A 25,765-nucleotide genomic window follows, 5' to 3' on the forward strand; every position below is an offset into this window, starting at 1 on the left:
TTTTTGTATTTTTGTTATTCACTTATTGTTCAGTATTTTGTTATCTTCTTTATCTGCTCAATCTTCTTTGTGGTCCTACTGGTATTCGCCATGATTTCTTCTTAATAAAGACTTTTTACTTGTTGGCTCGAAATTGGTAAATGTTTCAGCTGTTGAGCAGTCAGAAGGTAATGCATCACTGGGAAACAGTATTGGTCTGAACTCTGAAACCCGTGAAGTTCAGTCAGCCCCCAAAAACCCTACACCTACATTTCCTTCTTCTTAGGACCCCGATTCCGCAAAAATCGCGATTCCGCACGTGCCCACGATTTCCTTTTGACCTCATGGTTTAATCCGTTTAGTTGGAGATTTTAATAGTTGTGGTTACATTTTGTTACGTGTCGATCATATCCAAGCTCTGCTATTTCTCTTTTATCAATATATTTTAATTTCCACTGTGCTTAATAACAAGTGCAAGTACAAGTAAAAGTCCATTTATATCTGCCAAATTTCTGATCAGGAAATGAAATATTTGAGAATGGGACAGAAATTGGAAAATATGTATTTTCGTTTTGTAAAGCTTACTGTTAACTGTTAGTATGCTTCGACGCTTCGTCCGACCGGAAATCAAACTTCCGCACCTTAGTTGTGACGGTATCATATGCCATCTAGAGTTTGCTGACTAATTGGTTGTTGGAAGGAAAATTCAGTCAAAACTGTAAAATTTTGGTCCAGGAAAATTTCATTTTCAAAAATTGAAAATGGGGCAATTACAGAGAAAAGAACACAATTAATTTTTCATTAAGCCCGGGGGATTTGCCTTCCAGTGTCTCAGTTTGATCCTCGTACCATTCTTAGTCTTTTGGTTTACTGGCCACTGGGGCAAAAAAATTCCATAAAATCTGTCAAATTTTGTTTCAGGAAAACAGTGTCGTGCATACAAACAGGCAGATCTCTGGAAGATTAAGAGCGGAAAATAGAAAAACGCCAACATTTCAGAAAAAAAATGCCAATGGCATCTGCAAAGTATGGATTGAGGAGATGACTGGAAAGAAATTAGGGGCTTATATAACTCTATAATAAGTTCACCAGTTTTTGGAAAGATAGAACGATTTGTTTGGTAAAATTGTGTGGCTTTTGAAGACTGATATAATAGTCAGCCTGTTCAAAATAAATTTATTTTTACTTTTTAAGATTTTACACACAATAATTGCATTTTATGATTTTATATTTTCAATTCCAATTACATTAAGGTAAGGACAGGATTTTTAGTGCATTTTAAACCATTTATGTTAATTCCTGTTTAGTTCCTGCATGTCATGCGCACTGCGCAGGACCGTTTTAGGTTATACAAATTATTATCGTTTTAGGTTATAACAATTTTTTGACCAATTTTAAGTAAATATCATTCATAACGAGCTCAGGAAACAAAAAAAATGGAACTTGAAGTTTGAAAAATACATTTTTCTTTCGACAAGATTTGAGAAATTGTCATATTAATAGTTTTTTAGTTTCCATTGGAGCTGTTTTCCACTTAAAAGGAATTTCGATATTCTTTAAGAAAAAAAAAAAATCAAAACTTTTAATCACAATAAAAGAATAAACATCAAATTTACAATTTTGATTTAAAAACACGATGTCAACAAGAGTTCTATTATAATAATATAGAATTTTCTTACACAGTTGACAAACAGCGGCTTAGACACTATTATTTATCCAATTTATATATTATGCTATTTTATTATACCCAGATATTATGTAAACGTTATATAATTGTATACCTTTACATATTTAGGTGGTTAGATTAACTAATATGTTAATACTCTCCCTCCACAGGCAGAACTGTTAATGTTAAGTTACAAACTTTAGCAAAAGTACAATACAAATCTTCCAAACCATGCATTAAATTGAGTCGACAAAGAATATTCTGTTCAAGTTGTACTTGCAAATCTTGTTATCCTGAATCAAGTTGTATTTGCCAAATCTTGTTACCTGAATCAAGTTCTGAGTGGTTAAAGGGACATTTATCTGGACTCAAAAGATCATACTTTAAATAACGTCCCACATTTCTAGCATCTATCTTTTACCTTGAGCTCCCTCATTCTCTCTGCCATTCTCCGGATACATGCTTCCTGTTCTGGAGCTACTGCCATGTTTTTCTCCGATGATGCCCAGTTTATCTTCAGCGCAGATCTCCCAGGAAGAAACCTCTCGATTGGAGAGTTACACTCCAAGGTTTGTACGCCACGTTGTAGCCAAGGAAACGCTATTTCTCCTACTGGTAGGGTGTCTAGGATCCTGTCCATTGGTAATCACTTCGTCTTGATTAGGTGGGGCCATTCTCATGCAGGTAGGAAAAATTTGGTGCGAAGGAGTAGGTGAAACGTTTTGGAAGTTAACAGAGGCGTGGTAGAAAAGAGAAGTTGAAGATGATAGCTTGTCAGAAGCTCGATAAGTTTTTCTTTGGTTGACAGTGATTTTGGGAATCCGGCACCATTTTCGAATCTCCGGAAACCATTTTCGACTATTTCTTTGCAGAAAATTTTGGATTTCCTCGTCTTTTTGAACGTCCCTCATCTGATAGGTATGCCAAACCAACCATTTCAATTACATAACTTTCAATTATCTTCCAGTTAGCCATCATATCATCCCTGTGCAGATATTCGGGAATGTCCTTAACTCCACGATCCTCTACACCTTTGGGGAACAGAAGCTCTTCGTAGCAGAATTGTTTTGTAATAATTGTCAAAAAACTTTCCTCGTTTCATCACCGACTCCTAAGAACATAGAAAAGCCGCCCCTCCTCAGGATTCATGAAAATAACTCTTGCTTGCACGTTAACAGGTACAATTCCCTGTATGTGTGGCTGCAGAAGTCTCAGTATTGGGTGAGCGTTCGGCAAGTTCCGATATGCAGCCACTCCAAAGGATTCTCCTACAACCATGGGCTCTTGCAAAATGTGCACATAGGGAATAACCTGTTCAAGTCCGAGCTCCTAAAGTAAATCTTGGCTAAGAGCCACTTCAGATATTCCGGATCTTCTTTGTCTGTCCCTGGCTTTGGAGGTGTCCACCAAGGTTTGGGGTTTTCCGTCGTTTCTATTTTCCAGCCGTATCAACACGGGAATCATTCGACCGTCGGTGGTCTGGTAAAGAAGACAATCAGCCAGAGTTACATACCATGTTTGTTTAGTTCCAGTCACTTTCAGACTCTGCTTACCTCCATGCTTAACTCCGATTAATCCATCTGTCGTCACTTCAAATAAGTGTCCGTCCTCCAACACCTGTTGGGGTGACTTTCCTTCCAGTGAATAATCAGTGATCTTCTCAACACCCTCTTTCCATCGTCCTTCCAAAGATTCCACCTTCCTAAGTTTTTATTGCATGTGGTCCACAAAGCATTTGTCGACCAAACTCTTCATCCTTATGCCAAATTTTGATAGCTTTCTGTGCTTCGTAAATTTGAGTTTTATCCCAGCCCATTTCTTCAGCCTTTATCATCATATGGTCTCTGTAATGGTCCAAAAGAGTCAAACCTTTCCTCCTCGTAAACTGAAAATTATTTTTTGGAGAACGTTTTGAAGGGCGTTCTTTTGAACTTCACTCTTTCCTCCCAGCTTTAAAGCCAGGTACACTTCCAAACGAGCCTCTCTGAACTGCAAGAACCTGGGTAACTTGTCGTAATCCTTGACTCCCAAGTACCCTGGATACAGTAATGTACCTTCCTCTTTTGCGGGATCCACCCACTTTACCATGGATTGAGTCGTCTCCAAATCTTCTTCTCTTGCTTTGATGATGAATTCCTCGGTTTCATGGTGTTTCAGAGTTCCAGTCCTTCTCGGATTAGAAAATGTGGTGGACATCCCATCTTAGCAACAGTAGGATTTCCTCGCATCGGGTTGTGTGGAAACACAAAGTTCTTGATGGGAAAACGATAGACCTGATAGTTAAAGATAATGGTGATCTCCCGCACAAAAAGGGCATCTTTAATCAGCTCCAACTTATTACTCTCCAAATCCACCTTCAGCAGTTTGGGTACTCCAATCGTGTCAGGCAGCCAGTGCTGAATCCTAACACTTCCCTCAGTGTCGAAGTCAAAGCTCTCAGTGACCCTGATAGGTTGGGATTCAGTGCTGTCAGATCCTGGGTTGATGGTTATGATCATAGTTCCGTCGCACCATTTCTTGCTCTTTTGGAGCTGCGGATAATTGACCCGGTCTGGATGATGAAGGCATAGGGTACTTCTTCTTGAGCAGGCATTGTTGTAGCTAGAAATAATAATTAGGTTTTGGTCAATACAGCACGTAAGAATTTAACAAATGTGAAAACAATTTATATCTACAACAACAATACAAGTATAAAACCAGATCCCACGATACGGATAAGTGCACGTGTGCACGTGTGGACATGACCACGATAAAGTGCACCAAAATAAACTTACAATCGAACTAAACAGAATACACGATAATATAACGACTGTATTGTACGATTTAGTAACTGATACCTCAGATGACATTCGTCCAATAATCAAACGAACAAGTTTAACGAGTGTGTTTCATTATTGTCCCGATCGAACTACAAGGGAGTAATACTATTATACATTTGCCTAAGAACTGAAGAGTATAATTAGTGAAAATTCAAAAATAACGACACTGCTACTTACTATACTAGCACAACTGCCAGTTATTTAACTATTTAATAATGACGCGAATACTACACTTAAGTTGTTTGAGCTTACGTTGACAAAGCATCTGCCACAATTATAACATACACTGGAACCACATTAAAATAACTTCGGAATTTTACCTCATGAAACGATCAACACAGAACGAAGACCCTGACATCCTAAAATAAAAACTGTTACATTATTTACAACAATGACTCAGGAGTGCCATGTGAATAAAGCAACAAACATACCGGCAGGAACTGAAACTCGGTTCTGTCAAAAATAAAATACTCCTATCAGAAGATGATAACATAACCTTACTTAACAGTCGAGAGAAACTTTGATTAGATGTAAATTGGAAACGAATATGTAATCCCTGCTATAAAGAATTAGTATTGAAAAATAAAATATAAATCTTTTTCATAAGAAATAATATCGCGATGCCTGAAGGTGGTGAAAGAGGTGAAAGGAGGTGAGTAAAGAGAAGTAAATAAGGAAATATAAAGTAGGGAAGGACTTGAAGGAAGGTTGGAATAAGAAGGAGAAGATGTAAGATCACCTAATAACCTGTAGTACTACCTAACTAGTAATTTTTGAAATTTTTGTGACATTGTATCGCGATGCGTTTTACTGTGCCGCGCCGCGCAATTAAAAAGCTCTCACAGCTAAATCGCGAGGATCGCTACTGTCCGCGCCGAGCTCCATGAATTTGACATCGTCAATTAAACGTGGTCATATAAAGCAATGTTATTAGTGAATGAAATATTTTTTGCATAACATATATTTTAAACCAATGACAAATTCCAGCAGGCAATGTTTCAATTAAGATGCATTGCTCCATGGAGACATTGGCAAATTGAACCACATTGAATCAAAATTCCCAAAGTATAACGATTTGTAAACGTGACCGTAACGTTTATGTAAGTTATAGAACCTTCCTTGGAGGTACCAAACGATTTCTATCAATTGCTTATGGTACGGCTAGGGCCTGTCGTGATACAGCCTTGTTTGAAGGCAACATCCCATTGTTTGAAGGCACAAGGCAACTAGCCTTGTTTGAAGGCAAACAGCCATGTTTTGTACGGCACAAGGCAACAGCCATGTATTGAAGGCAACAGCCTTGTTTTTGAAGGCAACAGCCTTGTTTTGAAGCAACAGCCTTGTTTTGTAAGGCAACAGCCTTGTTTTAGGCAATAGCCCTTGTTTTGAAGGCAACAGCCTGTGTTTTGAAGGCAAACAAGGGCAACAGCCTTGTTTTGAAGCAACAGCCTTGTTTTGAAGGCACAAGGCCAACATCCCCGGATGTTATGACGGCGAACAGCCTTGTTTTGAAGGCAACAAGGCAACAGCCTTTGTTATGAAGGCACCAGCCCTTTTTTTGTACGGCACAAGGCAACAGCCCTTGATTTGGAAGCAACAGCCTTGTTTTGAAAGGCAACAAGCCTTGTTTTGAAGGCAACAGCCTTGTTTTGAAGGCAACAGCCATGTTTTGAAGGAAACAGGCCTTGTTTTTTTTTTGTGTAGGTTTTTAATTTTGAAGGCAACAGCCTTGGTTTGAAGGCACCACAAGCAACAGCCTTGTTTTGAAGGCAACAGCCTTGTTTTTGAAGGCACAAGGCAACCAGCCATTGTTTTGAAGGCAACAGCCTGTTTAGTACGCACAAGGCAACAGCCTTGTATTGAAGGCAACACCTTGGTTTGAAAGGCAAAACAGCCTTGATTTGAAGGCAACAGCCTTGTTTTTTTGAAGGCAATCAGCCTTGTTTTGAAGGCAACAGCCATGTTTTGAAGGCAACAAAGTCAACAGCCTTGTTTTGCAGGCAACAGCCTTGTTTTGAAAGGCACCTGCAACAAGCCTTGTTTTGAAGGCAACAGCCTTTGTTTTGTACGGCACAAGCAACAGCCTTTTTTTTGAAGGCAACCGCCATTGTTTTGAAGGCAACAGCCTTGTTATTGAAGCAACACCTTGATTTGAAGGCAACAGCCTTGTTTTGAAGGCAAACAGCAGCCTTGTTTTGAAGGCACAAGGGCAACAGCCTTGTTTTGAAGGTCACAAGGCAACAGCCTTGTTTTGAAGGCACAAGGCAACAGCCTTGTTTTGTACGGCACAAGGCAAGCCTGTATTTTGAAGGCACAAGTCAGCATCCTTGTTTTTGAAGGCACAAGGCAAAGCCTTGTTTTTGAAGGCCACAAGGCAAAAAGCCTTGATTTTGGAAGGCACAAGCAACAGCCTTGTTTTGAAGAGGCACAAGCAACAACAGCTGTTTTGAAAGGCACAAGGCAACAGCCTGTTTTGAAGGCACAAGGCCAACAGCCTTTTTTGATGTGCAAAGTTATGAAGTTCGGTGCCATTTAATTTGAAAATTGCCAAAAAACTGTAAACTTGTTCCGACAGCAAAGAGTTCAATGTCCAATGAGACTCCTGCCATGCAGTTACCTCGTGTTTATTCTCGGATGCCACATGACAGCTTACCAAACTGCTTGAAGGACGCGCACGTTTGTCACGTGATTTGTCATTTTGATTATTTCTTCTTGATTGGAGCAACTTGTAATTCATAAATCCCATTTTATTGAGTACAGTAACTGAATACAAGTTTAGAATACATTTATGAAAGTATTCCTTTTCCCCCTTTTTTGGGGGGTGTTTATTTATTTTTTTGGCGCCTATAGATACTCCACAGGGGGGGGGGGGGTGGGGTAATTTCCAACGATTACAGTGATAATTTCAAGCTTGACATCAACCCTGCTGTTCTCCTCAAACTATAAGGAGAGACTTTGTGAATCCTAATTTTGCTTGAGGCCAAAGAAATCCATGCCCTTCCCCTTCGCTGCTACTAGAGGTCACGTTATCTATCAAAGCGAACTGTACTTCTTGACTGTGCACATCGGTTACCACGTGCCCTACAAACTGGTGCCGAACCATAAAAAGTAAAACTTACAACGGGTTGCACGGTTATAGGATGTAGATAAAAGTGCAGATCACTACCTAGACCCGGACAGATATGGAATCTCTACCCTGCTTAGCTAAGGTAGCAATTCTAGTTGTAATTCTATATTATTACTCTATTGTGTTATACCGTACAGGTACAAGACCAAAAAAATTATTGGACCAACAAATGTCAGCAATTTCGATAACAATTTATTGACTGTTCATAAGTTTATTTAATTTATCCAGCAGCAACAATTCCCCTCAGGGCAATAAAAAAGACGACGTATTTCTGATTTAATCATCGCAATCGAGATTCACATTTGTGACTCAGACTGGCTTAGACAAAGTAGACAGGACAAATTATCAAATAAAACAAGTAATGTTTTTATTAACACATCTAGCTACCAATAATAATAACTAAAACAAGACTATAGATGCTTGACCATGCGAAAGCAGAAAAACGGCTACAAAAATGTGAAAGAATGCCAAACGTGTACATTATACAGCATTCGTATCATCAGTTTTGATCAGTCCCATCGACATGCATTGCAAGCAAAGTGTAGTGGAGTAAAGGGGAAGAACTAAAATTACTTGGATTTCTACGCTTGATAAAATGACAACAAGAAGATTAGGAGTTAATATTGTCATTTAAATGATATAGATTATTTATTATCTCTAGAGAAGATTCACTTTATTATTTAAAAATATAATTACTAAGAGTGAAGGATCAACCATATACGTTATTGATATTGTTGAAAATATTTAATGATAAATTTGATATAAATAATAAATGATTGTAATATTTTTATTGATGCCCCACATGCCACCACCATCGCGGGTTTACTACTACTACTACTAAGAGGAGGATCCACGCAGAACAGAAGACACTCATAAAAGAGAGACGGTAAATCAAGCGCTTTTCATTTCATTATAAGCATATGTGATCGATTTGCAATTAGTAGCCCTAGCCCCTCTGCAGTCTGTATTCTAATCAAATATATTTCCTACTGCCGAATCCTCAGGTAAATGTCCCAAGCAAGGAAATATATTTTGTGAACTAAAAATTTGTTAACTGGGAAAAAGAGATCTGTAAAAGTAAGACTGTCTTCAAAGATAAACTGCTCAACCCCCTGCATCTTTGGGAGCAAAATATAGACTAACCAATTTTCTGTAACAGGCTGATTGTCAAAGCAAAGACTAAGCAATACTGTAACAGGCTAATTGTCAACACAATAACTAACAATTCTGGAACAGGCTGATGGCAAGAATAGACTAACATTGCAGTAACAGTGTTAACCCGTGTACACAATGTAACAACGTAAACAGTGTAATCATTTAGCAGTGTAACAGTGTAACAGTGTAACATTGTAACAGTGTAACAGTTTAAACAGTGTAACAGTGTAACAGTGTCACATGTACAGTGGTAAACAGTGTAACATGTAAGCATGTAACAGTGTAACATGTAACAGTGTAACAGTGTAAACAGTGTAACAGTGTAACAGTGTAACAGTGATAACCTGTAACAGATTGAACAGTGTACCAGTGTAACAGTGAAAACAGTGTACATGAATAAACACAGATGTAACAGTGGAAACAGTGTAACCGTGACAGTGTAACAGTGTAACATTGTAACAGTGTAACAGTGTAACAGTGTAAACAGTGTTATCCTGCTGATTGACCTAATGTTTTTTATCTTTATATATCGTTCCACAGTTTCTGCAAGTACTATGAAGCCGAGTAAGTGAATTAACTCAAAAATTTCTGATGACGAGTCCTCATTAAACATGGGCATAAATTTTTTTTTTGTTTAATCAGTTAATAGAATATATCTTCGCATTTTATCCACACAATATTTACATTACACGTACAAACTTGGTATATCATTAACATGCCGTGTGGAGCCACACCACTACACCCGATCAATTTGCCAATCGCGAAACATTTTAATTATAATCGGTGTAGTTGGTGTTGTACACAACTGCACTGATAATGAATCACTTGTACGTGTAATGTAAATATAGTGTGGATAAATGCTAATTAATATTCTGCGAATATGTATACTATATATAAAATATAAAAACAAAGATAATAAAATATCATGAATAAATGCGAATTATATTTAAATAACGTGAGATAAAATTATATTCCACACATAGCATGGAAAATTTTGCTGTATGAAGATGGTGATTACGCACTGAGAATCAGGGTCAGTAGCTCCAATTTTTATGGGGGGGGGAAGAGCAAGAGACGCGAAAATCTCGATTTTCTTCTACTGGGGGATCATTCCCAGTTGTCCTAGCTTTTCAGAATTAATCATCACAATAAGACAGCATTAGAGTAGGGCCTGGCCATCTCGAAGTGAAGGATGTTTATGTCAGAACACAGCATTGATGAAAATGCGTTCGAAGTTAGAACTTTTATATATTATATATTTTTAATATATCTATATTAATATACATGTAAACAGTAATAACTTCTCACCTGACATTTCAGTATTTAACAGTTTTGACCACTCAGTTAAATTCGTGATAACATTAACTGTGCGAACATGAAAAATATGTCTGATTTACTTGTTTATTAAATAGATCAATAAGTTTAATAACAGTGCAGATCATTTATATATATATATAAATTTAGGACATTCAGTGAACACTAGAATGTTCATATATATATATATCAAATTATATTAAAACATATATAGAACATATTAAAAAACATATTTTGAAACAAAAAAACCCCCGGAAAATTCTTGCACCTAGTAATCGATATTCCATAAAAAATAACAGTCACTGTTATAGCTATTGATCTGCATATAAAAACAAGTAATTCAACAATATTATCAAGATCGCTTGTAACACGGAATATTACCAGCAGTAGTACGGAGGACATACGGTCATACTGAAATATCAGGTGATAAATTATTACATATCGTGTAATAACTACAATGATGCCTCAGCAATGCGGACGTCCCAAAACCAATGTTATGGCTAGGCCAATACCGTCTCCCAACGAGAAGTTATAACTGTTGATTAAGTAGATAACTTGGGTAATTGAATCGGGCACGAGGACCGAGGACACAAGAGCGGTTTTTTATAACAGGGTGGACCTGATGCGGATCTCATGAAACTCCCTTGAGGCCCCCGCCGCATGAAACAGACTGGTTCATAAGTGCAAAAAGGGATAGATTAGGGGAGTCCCAGACATGAACAAATATTCCCAACAAGTCAGAGACCCATTCTGTTTACTGCAAATGATATAATATTATTACCTTATATAATGCCTGTACAACTACAACAAAATGCATAATATTCTTTTATTGTACAACTCGTTATTAAGACAACTAATTGACGTGCACTAGTTTGCTTGTAATAAATTGAACCGAGCGTGCTAAATCACATCTACAGTCCGATCATCGAAATTTATCTAAAAAATAGCAGCTTATGCTATGTTAAAGATTGGGTTATAGGTTAGGGTTGGGAACAGATTCGAGGGCCAATAGGAATTCGAATAGTCCATTCGAGCCATCTAGAGTACGTTATTTAAAAAGTCACGTGACAAGTCGAGTGATTAATCATCATCCGATTTTATAAGAACAGCAGCATTGGAGGAGCATGGAGATTGGACCGAAATAAAGCTGTATCTAATAGAGCACCAACATCAATATAACGCTCACAGACTGTCACATTCCTTTCCACGACCTACCAGGCACTTAATCGTTCCTTTAAGACTCAACTCCCCTCATAACCACCATCCTCACTAGTCACTTTGATTTCTCGCGGGGGCAAACCGTTCCACCCAGGGTTGCCATAAAAAAGCCCCAGAAGCAGGTTCAAAAGGAAATCGCGGCACTGCGGAAACGCGATTTTTCGCATTTTACGCGACAAATTTGATAAGTGAGATTTGGGAAAAAATGAGAATAAGATCAATTGTTAAGACAATTAATCTATATTATAAACTATATAAATTATAACATACCTTTCGAACACAATATTATAATGGAAATAAAAAACTTATAGGGTAAAGGGAATATTCTACTAACATTATAAAAGTGATAGTGGAAAAAAACTTATACAAAGGATGCATAGTGCTGGCAACAGCCGCAAACCTTCTATTTCTAAGTAACCACCGCTCTAAATCGAAGCCGTTATTCACACAAACCAACTAGCAAGTCATTACCCTACAAACCAGTAAACCCAAATTCATAATCTATTACTACAAATACCTGATTATCTTTTGCTGCGAGTTTCAGTCGAGAAAAAAAAAAAAAAAAATGTTTGCAACGACTTCACTTCGCCTACTAGTTTGTCGCGGCGCCGCGATTTTGCCGTAAATATTTCGTGATTTTCTTTGTCCCTTGCCCCCGGAGGCAGGCAGAGCATCCAAATGCTCTCCATTCGTGGGCCACCAGGCCCAGCTTCTCTCCAAAAAATAAAATACGTTATATATGTCCCATAATATAAAAAAATTACATGAACTTACAAAAAAGTACTTAACCACAAAAAAAAAAAATTTCTCGTGTGACGGATGTTTATTACCTTTAATCAAAAAATTACGCTCGTATGATTCATACCTTACAGAATATGTCATTCGCTTTCAGTTTCAACCTAGACTAACACAGACAAAACATTTATTCCGAACGATGTAAATTCTATAATGATACACAAGTATCCTAAGCGTGAAGAGCAAAGGAGACATATAGCTAAAGTGCGGTAATATTTTGCTTTTGCAAATTTGTGCAATCCCACCAGCTTCATCAACACTACTTTTTTATGTCGCAAATGTGCAACAAAAAATATAGCAAAATAAAAGCTAAACAATACGCCCCAAATTTCAGCCTTAAGGAACTTTCTGGATGGACAATTCAACAGGCGTATCATATGATGTTATTGTCTGTCGTTGAGTTATTTAAAATGTATAATTTAATAGACAAAGCACGCAAAACGTATGCTCAATAGAACCGCTGCGGGATAAATTTGGTAGATAGCACTGAGTGCCCCGGGGCCGATGTGTTTGTCTTTGTATAGTCGAAGACAAACACCACATGTCCTCATGAACGAATGGTCACAACTGATAGGTTTGCGTCAATGTAATATAGATAATATCAAAGATGATTGCGGCTTTCGAGTTGTTTGTCAGTCACGTGTCGGACTACCCACAAACACGTGACCACGAGACACAGATAACAACAATATAAAAATCTTAACGATATAACGTTTCAACACACAATGTGGCTTGTCTCAGGTGGATTGGTGATCAAAGTACTAGGATGTGCATTAGCAGAAATAGTGGTTACATCGTCCCATGCTAACGACTGGAAACGTAATTTGTCAGCAATACACATATCGAGCACCCGTAATAACAAACACTGTATAGACAAAATTGACTAATAAATATCATATGATATCATAATACCTACTTTGTACTCTGAAAGCTACGCGTAAGCATGACCGAACACCGAACATGTAAGGTCATTTTCACGGTTCAAAAGGGAAATCGGTATTATCTGTTGTATTTGTAACTTCCGCCGGAGGGTATTATAAAACAGTTTGTCTAGATTGGGTTGTAGCTACAATTATCAGTTTCTATGATTTGTGAAATTCTGATATTGCTACAAATACGATTCCAGTCGTTAGCATGGGACTATGTAACCACTATTTTCTGCTAATGACATCCTAGTAAATTGATCCCTCTCCACCAGAGACAACACATGGTGTGTTGAAACGTTATATCGTTAAGTTATTATATTGATTGTTAACTGTGTCTGTGGTCACGTGTTTGTGGGCGTGACACGTGACTGACAAACACTCGAAAGCCGCCATCATCTTTGATATATATCTAATATACATTTGACGCAAACCATATCAGTGTAGACCATCGCTTCATGAGGACATGAGGTGTTTGTCTTCGACTATACAAAGACAAACACCTCGTGCCCCGGGGCACTCAGTGCTATCTACCAAATTTATCCCGCAGCGGTCTATCTGAGACATAAACGTTTGCGTGCTTTGTCTATATAAATTATACATTTTAAATTGCCTCAACGAAAGACAATAACCTCATATGATACGCAGTTGAATAGTCCAACCAGACAGTTCCTAAAGGCTGAAAATTTGGCGTATTGTTTAGCTTAATTGCAATATTTTTGTCTGCACATTTGCCGCCATAAAAAAGTAGTTTTGATGAAGCTGGTGCGGAATCGCACAATTTGCAAAATATTACCGCACCTATAGCTATATGTCACCTTTGCTCTTCACGCTTCGGATACATGTGTATATTAATAGAATTCTACATCGATTCGGATAAATGATTTGTCTGTGTTAGTCTAGGTTGAAACTGAAAGCGATGACATATTTAAGGTATGAATCATACGAGCTTAATTTTGTAATTTAATAAACACCTACACGAGATTTTTGTGGTTAAGTATTTTTTGTAAGTTAAGTATTTTTTTATATATGACCTATATAACGTCATTTTATTTTTTGGAGAGAAGCTGGGCCTGGATGGCCCACGAAAGGAGAGCATTTGGATGCTCTGCCTGCCTCTGGGGCAAGGACAAAAGAAAATCACGATTATTTAGGCAAAAAATCGCGGCGCCGCGACAAACTACGTAGGCGAAGTCGTTGCAAAAATCTCGAAACTCGCAGCAAAAGATAATCATGTATTTGTAGTAATAGAATTATGAATTAGGGGTATATACTGGTTTGTAGGGTAATGACTTGCTAGTTGGTTTGTGTGTAACGTACGATTTAGAGGTGGTTACTTAGAAATAGAGGTTGCGGCATGTTGCCAGCATTATGGCATCCTTTGTATAAGTTTTTCACTATCACGTTTATCATGTTCGTAGAAATATTCCCTTTACCCTCATAAGTTTTTGTTCATATAATATTGTGTTCGCAAAGGTATGTTATAATTTATAAAGTTATAATATAGATTAATTGTCTTAACAATTGATCAATATTCTCATTTTTCCAAATCTCACTTATCAAATTTGTCGCGTAAAATGCGAAAAATCGCGATTCCGCACGTGCCGCGATTTCCTTTTGACCCTGCTCTGGGGTATGGCAACCCTGGTGGAGGTTGCCGGAGAAATCAAAGTGAATAGTGGAGGATGGTGTTATGAGGGGAGATGAGTCATAAAGGAACGCTTAAGTGCCAGCTGGGTGTGGAAAAGGAATGTGAAAGTCTGTGATGTTATACTTATGTTGTTGCTCTATTATATACAGCTTTATTCGTTCCACTTCCATGCTCCCAAATTTGCTGTTCAATCGGGATGATGATTAATCACTCGACTGTCACGTGACTTTTTAAAAACGTTCTCTAGCTGGCTCTGAATGACTATTCGAAATCCTAGCCCTCTAATCTGATCCCAACCCTAACCCTAACCCAATCTTTAACAAAGCATAAGCTGATATTTTTTAGAAAAATTTCGAAGATCGACTGTAGAGTGATTTAGCACGCTCGGTTCAATTATTACAAGCAAACAGTGCACGTCAAAGTAGTTGTCTAATACCGGTTGTACAATAAAAGATAATATCATTTTGTAGTAGTTGTACAGCAATTATACTAAGGTAATAAGATAATATCATTTTGCAGTAAACAGACTGGAGTCTCTGACTGTTGGGAAATTTGTTCATGTCTGACTCCCCTAATCTATCCCTTTTGTCACTTATGAACCAGTCTTGTTTCATGCGGCGGGGGACACAAAGTGAGTATCATGAGATCCGCCCTCATGTCCACCCTTTTATAAAAGAACCGCTCTTGTGTCCTCGGTCCTCGTGCCCGATTACTTACCAAGTTATCACCTAATCACCAGTATACATTCTGTTGGGAGACTGTATTGGCTAGCATAATCAATTGGTTTTGAGTCCGCATTGCTGAGGACATCATTGTAGCTTATTAACACGATATGTAATAATTTATCACCTGAGATTTCAGTATTACCGTTTGACCACGTACTACTCAGTTAAATTCGTGATAACAATGCGATCATGATAAATTGTTGAATTACTTGTTTTTAAAATTAGATCAATAGCTAATAACAGTGCGGTTCATTTTTTATGGAATATCAGATTACTAGGTGCAAGAATTTCCGGGTTTTGATTCAAAATATGTTTTTTAATATGTTTAAATATGTTTAATATAATTTGATATATATATATATATATATATATTATATATATATATATATATAAATGAACTGCACTGTTATTACCTATTGATCTAATTTAATAAACAAGTAAATCGACAATTTATCATGATCGCACAGTTAATGTTATCACGAATTTAACTGAGTGGTCAAACAGTAATACTGAAATGTCAGGTGATAAGTTATTACATATACATGTATATAATATAGATATAATAGATATATAATAGTTCTAACTTCGAACGCATTTTCATCAAAGATATGTTCTAGACATTAAACATCCATGTTTAATGAGACTCGTCATCAGAATTTTGAGTTACTTCACTTACTCGGCTTCATAGGTACTTGCAGAAACTGTGAGAACAGATATAAAATAGATAAAAAACATAGGTTAATCAGCAGATAACACTGTTACACTGTTACACTGTTACACTGTTACACTGTTACACTGTTACACTGTTACACTGTTACACTGTTACACTGTTACACTGTTACACTGTTACACTGTTACACTGTTACACTGTTATACTGTTACACTGTTACACTGTTACACTGTTACACTGTTACACTGTTACACTGTTACACTGTTACACTGTTACACTGTTACACTGTTACACTGTTACACTGTTACACTGTTACACTGTTACACTGTTACACTGTTACACTGTTACACTGTTACACTGTTACACTGTTACACTGTTACACTGTTACATTGTTACACTGTTACACTGTTACACTGTTACACTGTTACACTGTTACACTGTTACACTGTTACACTGTTACACTGTTACACTGTTACACTGTTACACTGTTACACTGTTACAGCATTGTTAGTCTATACTTTGCCAATCAGCCTGTTACAGAATTGTTAGTCTATAGTTTGACAATTAGCCTGTTACAGTATTGCTAGTCTATGCTTTGCCAATCAGCCTGTTACAGAATTGTTAGTCTATATTTTGCCAAGATCAGTTTAGCAGTTTATCTTTGACAGACAAGTCTTACTTTTACAGATCTCTTTTCCAGTTAACAAATTTTTAGTATCACAAATATATTTCCTTGCTTGGACCATTTACCTGGGATTCGGCAGTAGGAAATATATTTGATAGAATACAGACTGCAGAGGGGCTAGGGCTACTAATTGCAAATACGATCACAATGCTATAATGAAATGAAAGCGCTTGATTTACCGTCTCTCTTTTCTGCGTGTCTTCTTTTCTGCGTGGATCCTCCTCTTAGTAGTAGTAGTAGTAAACCCGCGATGGGGTGGCATGTGCCTCAATAAAAATATTACAATCATTTATTGTTATATCAATTTATCATTAAATATTTCAACAATATCAATAACGTATGGTTGATCCTTCACACTTAGTAAAATATATAAAAATAAAGTTAATCTACACTAAAGAATAAATAATCTATATCATATAAATAAACAATATTAACTCCACATCTTCTTGTAGTCATTTTATCAAAGCGATAGAAATCCAAGTAATTTTAGTACTTCCCCTTACCTCCCACTACACTTTGCTTGCAATGCATGTCGATGACAGATCAAAACTGAATGATACGAATGCTGTAAATGTACACGTCTTGCATTCTTCACATTTTAGAAGCCGTTTTTCAGCTTTCGCATGTCAAGCATCTATAGTCTTGATTTAGTTATTATTATTGGTAGCTAGAAGTGTTTAATAAAAACATACTTGTTTATTTTGTAAACTTTGTCCTGTCTACTTTGTCTAAGCCAGTCATGAGTCATCAAATGTGATCACGAATGCGATGATAAAATCAGAATTGTGTCTTTTTATTGCCCTTGAGAATTGTAGCTGCTGGAAAATTAAATAACTTATGAACAGTCAATAAAATGTTATCGAAAATTGCTGACATTTGTTGGTCCAATAATTTTTTTGGTCTTGTACCAGTACGGTATAACACCAATAAGGAGTAAAATATAGAATTACAAATAGAATAGCTACCTAGCTAAGCAGGTAGAGATTCCATATCTGTCCGGGTAGGGTAGTGATCTGCACTTTTATCTACATCCTATAACCGTGCAACCGTGTAAGTTTTACTTTCTTATGGTACGGCACCAGTTTGTCGGGCACGTGGTAACCGAGTGACACAGTCACGAAGTACAGTCAGCTATGATAGATAACGTGACCTATATTAGCCAGCGAGAAGGGCTGGATTTCATGCTCAAGCAAAATTAGATTCACAATTCTCATCCTTATAGTTTGAGAGAACAGCAAGGGTTGAGTCAAGCTTGAAATATCACTGTAATCGTTGGAAATTAGAGGAGTATCTATTGCAAAGGAATTACTTTCATAAAAGAATTTAACATTTATTCAGTACTGTACCTCAATAAATGTGATTTATGAAATACAGTGCTCAATAAGTATCAATAATCAAATGACAAATCACGTGACAAACGTGCGCTGTCCAATAGCAGTTTGGTAAGCTGTCATGTGGCAACCACGAGAATAACACGATGGTAACAGCATGGCAGGATGCTCATTGGACAATGAACACTTTGTGTCGGAAGAAGTTACAGTTTTTTGGCAATTTTACACAATTAAAAGGCACCGAACTTCAAAATTTTGCCTTCAAAACAAGGCTGTTGCCTTGTGCCGTACAAAACAAGGCTGTTGCCTTGTGCCGTACAAAACAAGGCTGTTGCCTTGTGCCTTCAAAACAAGGCTGTTGCCTTGTGCCTTCAAAACAAGGCTGTTGCCTTGTGCCGTACAAAACAAGGCTGTTGCCTTGTGCCGTACAAAACAAGGCTGTTGCCTTGTGCCTTCAAAACAAGGCTGTTGCCTTCAAAACAAGGCTGTTGCCTTGTGCCTTCAAAACAAGGCTGTTGCCTTCAAAACAAGGCTGTTGCCTTGTGCCTTCAAAACAAGGCTCATGTTGCCTTCAAAACAAGGCTCATGTTGCCTTCAAAACAAGGCTCATGTTGCCTTCAAAACAAGGCTGTTGCCGTACCATAAGCAATTTATGGAACTCCGTTTGGTCAGGAGTTCTATAACTTACCATAAACGTTACGGTCACGTTTAACGTTATACTTTGGGAATTTTGATTCAATGTGGTCAAATGCCAATGTCTCCATGGAGCAATGCATCTCCATTGAAACATTGCCTGCTGAATTTGTCATTGGTTTACAAATATATGTTATGCAAAAAATAATTCATACATATAATAACATGCTTTATATACACCTTTAATTGACGATGTCAATTCATGGCAGCTCGGCGCGGCACAGTAGCGCATCTCGCCGATTTAGCTGTGAGAAGCCTTATTAAGTGCGCGGCGCGGCACAGTAACGCATCGCGCTACAATGTCACAATCAATTACTAGTAGGTACTACATGTATTAGGTGATCTTACATTCTTCTCCATCTTATCCCAACCTCCTTCAGTCCTTCCCTACTATATTATTTCCTTATTTACTTCTCTTTCCTCACCTCTTTCACCTCTTTCACCACCTTCAGTCATCGAAATTATTCATATGATATATATTATATTACAATACTCATATCTTATAGCAGGTATTACATATTCGTTTCCAATTACATCTAATCAAGTTTTCTCGCGACTGTTAAGTAAGTTAATGTTAATCATTCTTCTTGATAGGAGTATTTATTTTTGACAGAACAGTTTCAGTTCCTGCCGGTATGTTTGTTGCTTTATTCACATGACACTGGTCATTGTGTAAATAATGTAACAGTTTTTATTTTAAGGATGTCAGGGTCATTCGTTCTGTGTTGATCGTTTCATGAGGTAAAATTCCGAAGTTATTTTAATTGTTGGTTCCAGTGTATGTTATAATTGTGGCAGATGCTTTGTCAACGTAAGCTCAAACAACTTTAAGTGTAGTATTCGCGTCATTATTAAATAGTTAAATAACTGCAGTTGTGCTAGTATAGTAAGTAGCAGTGTCGTTATTTTTAATTTTCACTAATTATACTCTTCAGTTCTTAGGCAAATGTATAATAGTATTACTCCCTTGTAGTTCGATCGGGACAATAATGAAACACACTCGTTAAACTTGTTCGTTTGATTATTGGACGAATGTCATCTGAGGTATCAGTTACTAAATCGTACAATACGGTCGTTATATTATCGTGTATTCTGTTTAGTTCGATTGTAAGTTTATTTTGGTGCACTTTATCGTGGTCATGTCCACACGTGCACACGTGCACTTATCCGTATCGTGGGATCTGGTTTTATACTTGTATTTGTTGTAGATATAAATTGTTTTCACATTTGTTAAATTCTTACGTGCTGTATTGACCAAAACCTAATTATTATTTCTAGCTACAACAATGCCTGCTCAAGAAGAAGTACCCTATGCCTTCATCATCCAGACCGGGTCAAATTATCCGCAGCTCCAAAAGAGCAAGAAATGGTGCGACGGAACTATGATCATAACCATCAACCCAGGATCTGACAGCACTGAATCCCAACCTATCAGGGTCACTGAGAGCTTTGACTTCGACACTGAGGGAAGTGTTAGGATTCAGCACTGGCTGCCTGACACGATTGGAGTACCCAAACTGCTGAAGGTGGATTTGGAGAGTAATAAGTTGGAGCTGATTAAAGATGCCCTTTTTGTGCGGGAGATCACCATTATCTTTAACTATCAGGTCTATCGTTTTCCCATCAAGAACTTTGTGTATCCACACAACCCGATGCGAGGAAATCCTACTGTTGCTAAGATGGGATGTCCACCACATTTTCTAATCCGAGAAGGGACTGGAACTCTGAAACACCATGAAACCGAGGAATTCATCATCAAAGCAAGAGAAGAAGATTTGGAGACGACTCAATCCATGGTAAAGTGGGTGGATCCCGCAAAAGAGGAAGGTACATTACTGTATCCAGGGTACTTGGGAGTCAAGGATTACGACAAGTTACCCAGGTTCTTGCAGTTCAGAGAGGCTCGTTTGGAAGTGTACCTGGCTTTAAAGCTGGGAGGAAAGAGTGAAGTTCAAAAGAACGCCCTTCAAAACGTTCTCCAAAAAATAATTTTCAGTTACGAGGAGGAAAGGTTTGACTCTTTTGACCATTACAGAGACCATATGATGATAAAGGCTGAAGAAATGGGCTGGGATAAAACTCAAATTTACGAAGCACAGAAAGCTATCAAAATTTGGCATAAGGATGAAGAGTTTGGTCGACAAATGCTTTGTGGACCACATGCAATAAAACTTAGGAAGGTGGAATCTTTGGAAGGACGATGGAAAGAGGGTGTTGAGAGATCACTGATTATTCACTGGAAGGAAAGTCACCCCAACAGGTGTTGGAGGACGGACACTTATTTGAAGTGACGACAGATGGATTAATCGGAGTTAAGCATGGAGGTAAGCAGAGTCTGAAAGTGACTGGAACTAAACAAACATGGTATGTAACTCTGGCTGATTGTCTTCTTTACCAGACCACCGACGGTCGAATGATTCCCGTGTTGATACGGCTGGAAAATAGAAACGACGGAAAACCCCAAACCTGGTGGACACCTCCAAAGCCAGGGACAGACAAAGAAGATCCGGAATATCTGAAGTGGCTCTTAGCCAAGATTTACTTTAGGAGCTCGGACTTGAACAGGTATTCCCTATGTGCACATTTTGCAAGAGCCCATGGTGTAGGAGAATCCTTTGGAGTGGCTGCATATCGGAACTTGCCGAACGCTCACCCAATACTGAGACTTCTGCAGCCACACATACAGGGAATTGTACCTGTTAACGTGCAAGCAAGAGTTATTTTCATGAATCCTGAGGAGGGCGGCTTTTCTATGTTCTTAGGAGTCGGTGATGAAACGAGGAAAGTTTTTGACAATTATTACAAACAATTCTGCTACGAAGAGCTTCTGTTCCCCAAAGGTGTAGAGGATCGTGGAGTTAAGGACATTCCCGAATATCTGCACAGGGATGATATGATGGCTAACTGGAAGATAATTGAAAGTTATGTAATTGAAATGGTTGGTTTGGCATACCTATCAGATGAGGACGTTCAAAAAGACGAGGAAATCCAAAATTTCTGCAAAGAAATAGTCGAAAATGGTTTCCGGAGATTCGAAAATGGTGCCGGATTCCCAAAATCACTGTCAACCAAAGAAAAACTTATCGAGCTTCTGACAGCTATCATCTTCAACTTCTCTTTCTACCACGCCTCTGTTAACTTCCAAACGTTCACCTACTCCTTCGCACCAAATTTTCCTACCTGCATGAGAATGGCCCCACCTAATCAAGACGAAGTGATTACCATGGACAGGATCCTAGACACCCTACCAGTAGGAGAAATAGCGTTCCTTGGCTACAACGTGGCGTACAACCTTGGAGTGTACTCTCCAATCGAGAGGTTCTTCCTGGGAGATGCTGCTGAAGATAAACTGGGCATCATCGGAGAAAACATGGCAGTAGCTCCAGAACAGGAAGCATGTATCCGGAGAATGGCAGAGAGAATGAGGGAGCTCAAGGTAAAGATAGATGCTAGAAATGTGGGACGTTATTTAAAGTATGATCTTTTGAGTCCAGATAATGTCCCTTTAACCACTCAGACTTGATTCAGGGTAACAAGATTTGCAAATACAACTTGATTCAGGATAACAAGATTTGCAAGTACAACTTGAACAGAATATTCTTTGTCGACTCAATTTTAATGCATGGTTTGAAGATTGTATTGTACTTTGCTAAAGTTTGTAACTTAACATTAACAGTTCTGCCTGTGGAGGGAGAGTATTACATATTAGTTAATCTAACCATCATAATATGTAAAGGTATACAATTATATACGTTTACATAATATCTGGGTATAATAAAATAGCATAATATATAAATTGGATAAATAATAGTGTCTAAGCCGCTGTTTGTCAACTGTAGAAATACATATTATTATAATAGAACTCTTGTTGACATCGTGTTTTAAATCAAAATGTAAATTTGATGTTTATTCTTTTATTGTGATTAAAAGTTTTGATTTCTTTTTTCTTAAAGAATATCGAAATTCCTTTTAAGTGAAAACAGCTCCAATGGAAACTAAAAACTATTAATATGACAATTTCTCAAATCTGTCGCAAGAAAAATGTATTTTCAACTTCAAGTTCCATTTTTTTGTTTCCTGAGCTCGTATGATGATATTTACTTAAATTGGTCAAAAATTGTATAACCTAAAACGATAATAATTGTATAACCTAAAACGGTCCTGCGCAGTGCGCATGACATGCAGGAACTAAACAGGAATTGAACATAAAATGGTTTAAAAAGCACTAAAAATCCTGTCCTTACCTTAATGTAATTGGAATTGAAAATATAAATCATAAAATGCAATTATTGTGTAAAATCTTAAAAAGTAAAAATAAATTATTTTGAACAGGCTGACTATTATATCAGTCTTCAAAGCACACAATTTTACCAAACAAATCGTTCTATCTTTCCCAAAAACTGGTGAACTTATTATAGAGTTATATAAGCCCCTTATTTCTTTCCAGTCATCTCCTCAATCCATACTTTGCAGATGCCATTGGCATTTCTTCTGAAATGTTGGCGTTTTTCTATTTTCCGCTCTTAATCTTCCAGAGATCTGCCTGTTTGTATGCACGACACTGTTTCCTGAAAAAAATTTGACAGATTTTATGGAATTTTTGCCCAGTGGCCAGTAAACCAAAAGACTAAGAATGGTACGAGATCAAACTGAGACACTGGAAGTCAAAATCCCGGACTTAATGAAAAATTAATTGTGTTCTTTTCTCTGTATTGCCCCATTTTCAATTTTTGAAAATGAAATTTCCTGGACCAAAATTTTACAGTTTTGACTGAATTTTCTCCAGCAACCAATTAGTCAGCAAACTCTAGATGGCATATGATACCGTCACAACTAAGGTGCTGGAAGTTTGATTCCGGTCGGACGAAGCGTCGAAGCATACTACAGTTAACAGTAAGCTTTACAAAACGAAAATTCATATTTTCCAATTTCTGTCCCATTCTCAAATATTTCATTTCCTGATCAGAAATTTGGCAGATATAATGGACTTTTTACTTGTACTTGCACTTGTATTAAGCACAGTGGAAATTAAAATATATTGATAAAAGAGAAATAGCAGAGCTTGGATTATGATCGACACGTAACAAAATGTAACCACAACTATAAAATCTCCAACTAAACGGATTAAACCATGAGGTCAAAAGGAAATCGTGGCACGTGCGGAATCGCGATTTTGCGGAATCGGGGTCCTAAGAAGAAGGAAATGTAGGTGTAGGGTTTTGGGGCTGACTGAACTTCACAGGTTCAGAGTTCAGACCAATACTGTTCCCAGTGATGCATTACCTTCTGACTGCTCAACAGCTGAAACATTTACCAATTTCGAGCCAACAAGTAAAAAGTCTTTATTAAGAAGAAATCATGCGAATACCAGTAGGACACAAAGAAGATTGAGCAGATAAAGAAGATAACAAAATACTGAACAATAAGTGAATAACAAAAATACAAACGCCGGTATCAGAGGGGAGGTAATATCCACATATAACTATAAGTTTGACTTGTTTGGAACATATCCGGTTGATGAAATGCACTGGAGGGTGGTATCGTAACACTTCCTTTACAAAAGCATCAAGATACGGCATCTGTTTGAGAGTATCTCGGATATCCTATGACTGTCGGATCAGTGTGGCTGTTTACCTGGGGACCTCAGGCTATCATGTTCATAAACATAACCGAATAGAGATTAGGCGGAATGACAGGCTAAGCGCGGCCCAGTAACGTGGCTGTCTAGTGTCTATACCAGCTTCAGAAAATCCTTTATCTACCTGAACGATGGTAAGTTAGTCAGCAAGGTCAAAAGGAAAAAGCGGCACGTGCAGAATCTCGATTTTCCCATTCTCCGCGACAAATCGTGATTTTTGACGTTTGCAGAGGGCGAGACAATTTGCAATTTTCTCAGATCCTCGCGACAAATCGCGATTATTCCAGTTCTCTGAGCTGAGGACCAAATTTGCGCATTCTCCTTTAAATCCGAGGGCCAAATATCACAAATTGTACATACTCAACACATAATTTACCAATATAACTTCCAATATGCTGTTTTGTAGCAATAATATATTCGAGATTATGTTACACTAGTGTAACCAATAATTACAAGGCTTACGGCCGGGACTTCACTATCGCAGTTGAAATGCAAGGGTATAAACCCACCTATTATAATTATATTCTAAAAACCCATTACATTTTGGTAGTTAAAACGGTGCAAAAGTATGAAATCGGCCAGTCAAAGCATACTTCAATTCATTTCTGAGTACCCCTCACGTATCTAATAGTAATACTTGATAAAGCATATCAGTTATGGGAGTATGGGGAGAGAGAAAGGGAGTAGGAGAGAGGGAGAGACACTTTAGTATCACATTTCGGTCACAAATTTATCAAATAAACCACTTACCACCGGCCGATTAAAAAACTTGGGCTCTTGGGCTTCGTCAGAGTTTTATGAACACTATACCGAAAACACCAGCCACGTACCTCTTACCGTTTTCAAAAACAATCCATAAGAATAAGTCCTAATCCTCGCTTCACGTCCCCTACTCATCTCCTTCATCGTCCCATCAACTTATCGTAGTCTCTAAGTCTAACCTATCTCCTTGGACCTGCTTTTATGCACTCATCCAGAATTTTTATTAGCATTTAAATTATTATATTTGATTTTATCTTCGTGATATTGTAACGCGGTTAAATTTTAAGATTTTATTTTCATACTTTTATTCGGCTTTTGTTCTATATCTGAACGTATTTATGAATTGATGTATAGCCAAAACGAGTTCGTTAGTGTTCTCCTTGGTAATTTCATGTTTAATTCCTGTTTAATTTAAAGTTTAATTCCATATCGCAAATTTTCATTATATATTGCGTTTAAGTTTCCGGAAATATCTGAGATCAACTAATAATATAATTATATAATCAACTAATAATATCAAATAACGGAGTAGTTCGCTGTTTATTAGTATCATGATTGAAATACTGATATCTGGATATTATCCGGTTGGAAGAGACAAGGACAAGTGAAACAAG

At 37.5% G+C, this 25,765-nt stretch overlaps 2 protein-coding genes across 2 annotated transcripts in view; one reads left to right on the forward strand and one right to left on the reverse strand.

Moving 5' to 3' along the window:
• LOC134814833 (tetraspanin-31-like) overlaps positions 1 to 25,765 on the reverse strand; it is an 84,361-nt gene that overhangs the window by 58,523 nt on the left and 73 nt on the right. The gene's annotated exons all lie outside the window — the stretch shown is intronic.
• Positions 20,034 to 22,364, forward strand: LOC134815181 (polyunsaturated fatty acid 5-lipoxygenase-like). The gene has a single exon (XM_063823690.1). The coding sequence runs from the start codon at positions 21,165 to 21,167 to the stop codon at positions 22,272 to 22,274; it is 1,110 nt and encodes a 369-aa protein (XP_063679760.1). The 5' UTR covers positions 20,034 to 21,164; the 3' UTR covers positions 22,275 to 22,364.

This window comes from Bolinopsis microptera, chromosome 5, assembly GCF_026151205.1.
Source record: "Bolinopsis microptera isolate Bmic1 chromosome 5, MBARI_Bmic_1.0, whole genome shotgun sequence".
Taxonomy (NCBI): Eukaryota; Metazoa; Ctenophora; class Tentaculata; order Lobata; family Bolinopsidae; genus Bolinopsis; species Bolinopsis microptera.

Coding starts and splice junctions, on each gene's coding strand:
- LOC134815181 (XM_063823690.1), top strand. CDS start 21,165: ATGATTCCCGTGTTGATACGGCTGGAAAATAGAAACGACGGAAAACCC.